At 40.3% G+C, this 5,268-nt stretch overlaps 1 protein-coding gene across 1 annotated transcript in view; it reads right to left on the bottom strand.

Moving 5' to 3' along the window:
- The window catches only part of hspa12a (heat shock protein 12A), a 22,474-nt gene that overhangs the window by 15,357 nt on the left and 1,849 nt on the right, over positions 1-5,268 (bottom strand). Inside the window, exons 2-4 of the mRNA XM_035663859.1 lie at positions 4,603-4,963; positions 4,254-4,512; positions 533-636 (exon numbers count right to left, since the gene is read on the bottom strand). Coding sequence (XP_035519752.1) covers positions 533-636; positions 4,254-4,512; positions 4,603-4,963 — 724 coding nt within the window. The remainder of the gene's footprint in view (positions 1-532; positions 637-4,253; positions 4,513-4,602; positions 4,964-5,268) is intronic.

Below are 5,268 nucleotides of genomic sequence, written 5' to 3'. Positions count from 1 at the left end.
AACAGGCCCTTTAACCATCCAAATGATTTCTAAACGGGTTTATTAAGCTGAAAAAGTTGCCAAGTTCCCCTTTAATCTTGTATTAACTTGGTGAAACTAGTACTGAGGAACTCGTTAACTACCCGGGGACTGGACTTGGTATAGATTTAAAAACTGAGTACACTCACAGAATTACTTTATTTAGAGTCACTAGATTTAGGGGTGTTGTTTTAAATAATTCTCGTTTTTTATTAAGCAGAGTTAGTTAGTGAGACTTTTCTTTCCATTTTTAATTTCTTTTAGGAAGTTATCTGCAGTTCTTAGATTGATTTCTATGGTATTTTTTTCTTTGGTTTGAACAGCATCCACCTGCTGTTTTCCTTTGTGGTTTTACCTTACTTATTTCTGCTTGGAAGCTATCCTAGCCTTGAAATAAATAACTTTATCAAAAAAACACCTGGTTTTAGGTTGCTTCCATTTCTCTTCACAGTGTGTGTGTGTGTGTGTGTGTGTGTGTTGAGGTGTTAGTTATTAAGTTATTAATGTAGCTTACTGAGATGTTGGATGATATGGTCTATGGTGGGCTTGAAGAGGGAATTCATAGCATCTGGACTCATCCTCAGCATCCCCTGAGATGACCATTTCACAAAATCCACACTGTAAAGGAGAGGAGAGGAAGAGAGGAGAGAAAATAAGTCATATGCAGGATAGGCTAAACGTGTGTGCTTTGGTTAAAGAGATAGTCCAGAGATAAAGCAGTTTTGGAGAATCTGATTGGTTTACCCAGAATCAGAGACTAATAAATTCCTTAGGGCAGACCTTTTTTTCTGTATTTATGTAGTCTGAAGTTATGTCTAACAGCAATATTGGGCTATCTTGGCTCGTTTGTTGAGTGTCTATGGGATCAAAAAACATAATTTTGTTACCATATGCATCCATGAATTGAGCAAAACTGGATTAAATGGATGTGTTCCACCCTACCAAAGACAGCTCGGCCTATTTTCCACCAAATCCACATTCACACTGCAGGCTAAAGTCACCCAAATCTGATCTTATTATTGCTCATAATGTGACATGGACCTGATGTTTTCATGACAGTGAACATCACAAATCACATGGAAGCTGAACTGTTCTGTCAGATCTGATTTGGGCCACTTTCATTTCTGGTCCAAATATAGGGCTGATGTTTTGCAGTGTGACCTCAGTGTGAACAGTGACATTAGAATTCCTCTGACATTTACGTCACTTTAGGACCGTGGCCTGTTTACACTAAAATCTGATATAGGCCACATTTAACGAACAATGTGAACAGACAAACAAAACAAAATGTTTATTATTTTGTGGGCAGAGAAAGAGCTGCACTGACATATTACCTTATCATGTTGTTATATGGAAGCAGGTAGTTAGTCTCCACTCAATGAAAATGAGTCCAACCTTCACTCTCTTAGTTATTTTTTGGTCTCCACCAACATTTACCAGCTAGTCTCTTAACTGTCTGTTTGCTGTTTGGACAAATAGTGTACAGTAGTTTTATCAGAGCTGCCTCTGCTGGAAAAGATGCTGATTAGAGTGGAGATTGTGGACTAGAAAATGCAACAATTTCTCTGAAAGACGCTCAACATATCAATATAAAAGTTAAGTGCAGCTTTAACTAAAATTTCACTCCTACTTTGAGGGATTGATAAACCACCCTCTTCCTCTCCATATCGCATGAAATGAACTGATTCACTACACTGAACACAGTGCTTGGAACATGTGTATGGAATAGGCTTGCACAACCAGACTACAGATTTATACTTGGACATTGCCACTAAAGCAATCTATGCAGCCTGGTTTTGGTGCACATTTGTAGTGAAATGTGGTATTTTCAGATTAGCCAGTGTTCCCCAGCTTGAAAACCTGAGGCAGAGACCAGTGACAGCCATGCTCTGTATAGACCATAGTCATTGATTTTTTGTTGGCCATTTCCCTTCAGACCTGTCTCCTGAGACCTACAGGGATATCTCCCTCTGCCGCCTGATGCAGTCTGTCTGTCGGATCATAAATCTTGAAAGAATCTATAGTATCCATTTGCTTTGATCGCATGTGTGTGATTTATGTGCAGTATGTGCACATGTAAGTGTGTAATGTGTACACAAGTGTGTGATCGTGTTAATGCTGGTCCCTCCCAATGCTTTCCAGCACACTGAGACAGAGAGTGATTCCAGTTAGGCATCAGAGGAGCCTGGAGGCCACTGAGGACTTTAGTTTCAGCCACATACATATATTTAATGTCCCTCACTGTGGGATTTCAAAACTCCACACAGACATGAGACAGGGCCATTAAAATCTAGACTCCATGGTGGTCCCAGAAGTCGTTATTGTACTGTAATGGCTGGAAGTGAAAAGTTATATCACCATTAATTAATGCCGTCTTTTATCAAAGAAAGAAATCTGTTTCATTGTAAGTGGTGCTGGGCCTCCATCAGCATTGCTTTTTCAATCCATCCCTCCACCAACTCTGGCACCCTGGAGCTGTTTTTTTTAATCACAGGGATCGACTTTGATACACTCTACTTGATCAAAATTGCAGTATTTACATTTACATACTTTTTATAAGCTTATAAGTTAAGTTTGAAACAAGTTTACAACTTCCTTTCAACTTTGTTTTCTATAATTATTACTAAAAACAATATCACCTCTTGGGTTGGGAACTGAAATTCAGTAGGAATATCTAAACACAATATGCTGTTTACATGGCCGTCATGAAATGAGGAATACTGTCATATTTGGAATAATAGTGGAAAATTAGTGTGCATGTGATCGTAGTCAATGTCTGTCTCAGTCCTGTTTTTACCCATTCTGCCTCTCCGTCCTACCCTTCAGCTACACTCACACTTCCATAGGCCCTTGTGTTGTTATCCATCCATCCACAAACCAGATGCCCTCAGATGTTTACACCTGTACACCAATCACCTGACTGCCCCATAAACCTGCTCAGCTGGTTCAAATCTACCTCACCAGGCTTGCAGCACATAACCAGCTAATTTCCATTTATTTCCTGCCAGACTGTCTACTTTGTTTTGGGCCATTGCTTGCTTCTAATATACTGTTACCTGATCACTAATCAGCACCTGCTTGTCTACACTCTTCACTGCCATCCTCTGGACTCTATACTACTTGTGAACTAAAGCATTTGGGTCTACCTTTGCACACTTGTCAGTTGAGGATTTTGGCAAATACGTTTATCAATCTTATGTCTGTGTGTTAAGCACAGAGCAGGAGTCAGGAAGTGGTTTGCTTAGCTTTTTAGAGACTGAAAGCAGGAGAAAATAGCTAGCCTGACTCCGTCTGAACTGAAAAAAACCCAACCAACACCAATAAGCTCATTAAATAACATGATGTTATTTACAGAACATTTCCAGTTATTTACCGTACAGATTATACAAGTAAGATACTTCTTTGCCTGTAGATAGCATGTTATTTACAGAACTTTTACAGTTATTTACCGTACAGATTAAACAAGAGAGACACTTGTTTGCCTGCCTATAAAGAGGACTTTACTACAACCTGTGCTCACAGAACATATCTTGCATACTGCACTACAGCTGGAGATGCTGCACAGAAGTGCATTGTAGTTTGCCATGCTCTGCGGTTTGCCAAGAAATAGTTCCAGCATGTAGTTTTTACATTTGTTTGTGTACAGATTTAACAAATTAGATACAACATGTTATTGGACAAAGCCAGGCTAGCTGTTTCCCCCTGCTTCCAGTCTTTATGCTAAGCTAGGCTAACCACCTCCTGACAACAGCTCAGTACTTAAAGCACATGCATGAGATTGATATACATTTTTCTCATCTCGCTTTCAGAAAAAAATAAAATATTTCCTAAAACATTGAACTTTTTTTTTTTTTTTTACTACTATCGAACTGTCTTTAAATTTCAAGCATTAAAATTTAAAACTGTGCTGACCAATTGCTGTTAATGTGCTATGCAAAGTCACCTACGGCAACAGGAACAGTTGTCTTCATATTAATCGAACAGTTCCTTGGTCTCTTTTCCAAAATTTTTGGTTACCATTTCTTATTCTGTATCTATATTTATATGATGATAAATAGATATACAAGAAACTGAATGTTTGTCTCTGCTGCAGGTCTTTAAGATCCAAATAAAACAGCTTGATGTTGAAAATAAAATAATGAAGTTTTGAAAGATAACCTAATCCCGTTTTATTTTATACATATTTATTCCTGTTCAGAACTGTCAGTTTCAGAGGGTTTTCTGCATGTACTCACTTGCTTTTGCGAAGGGCATGCTCCACGCTGTGGCCCCTGAACTTCTTGTAGTAGTCGATAAAGGAGAAGGGAAGGTTAATATTGAGGGGGTTGGTTCTGTCAGGGGCTGCTGCCCTCTTCCGAGACTCAAATGCAATCATCAGGTCGACCCAGGCGGCAGGCCTCTTGATCTTAAATTGGTCGATGAAATCCTGGCCAAAGATCTTACAAAGCAGCTTCTCAAATTCAAAGTCAATCCCAAGAGAGCCATAGGGACCGCCTGGGAAAAGAGGGTATTATGATTGCAAATTGAAGTAAGATGAAACCTCAGCTGCATAAAGTAGGGAAAGAGTGTTTTGTGTCCTTTTACCTGAGGCCTTGTAGAGCTCCTTTAGATGTCCCTCTGGAAGACGGATCTGATGGACAGTCAGGTCCACTGTTCCTCCGCCACAGTCCACCACCACATAACGGTCACCTGCACAGAGAATGCACAAAATGCGGTCAGCCTCTTTACTACGTCGCTGCTGTTTAGGAACATCCTTAAGGGAGGTTGGAGGCAACTCTTTGTGACTCTTCGGCTTCTTGAACCAGACCCCAGAGAGTACTGCTGACCCACATTTCTGTAGCTGTGTGTCAACAGCACAGTGGTAAGGTGATGATAGGGGAGAAATTAGATGAGGTAGAAAGTGGGACTCAGGATTGGCTTTAGCAAAGACAAGATGGTGGAGCAGCTGACAATTTGGGCATCAGATGATTCACAAAGTGGAACACATTCAAGGTTTAATTTCTTTATGACTACATGTCACAGAACTTAATGTGGATGTGCACCTGAAGGTGGGTTTGCTCTGCTAATGGCCAGTGTTTCCTCTACGTGGATTTTGGAGCGGCGGCCCGCCACTGTTAAATTTCTGCCGCCACAGTATCAGAAATGGGGCATACGCACAATGTAGTCCCGGTTGCCTTTTAAAACAGCCACAACCTCCTGAGAGTTCTTACTCTTGTTTAAATTGCAATGTGAGCGGCCAGCCAACGGGGT

Source organism: Morone saxatilis, unplaced genomic scaffold (genome assembly GCF_004916995.1).
Source record: "Morone saxatilis isolate NCDOM2014 unplaced genomic scaffold, NCSU_SB_2.0 Contig19, whole genome shotgun sequence".
Taxonomy (NCBI): Eukaryota; Metazoa; Chordata; class Actinopteri; family Moronidae; genus Morone; species Morone saxatilis.
The sequence above is the reverse complement of the archived record's forward strand: the minus strand, read 5'-3'. Positions and strand labels throughout refer to the sequence as shown.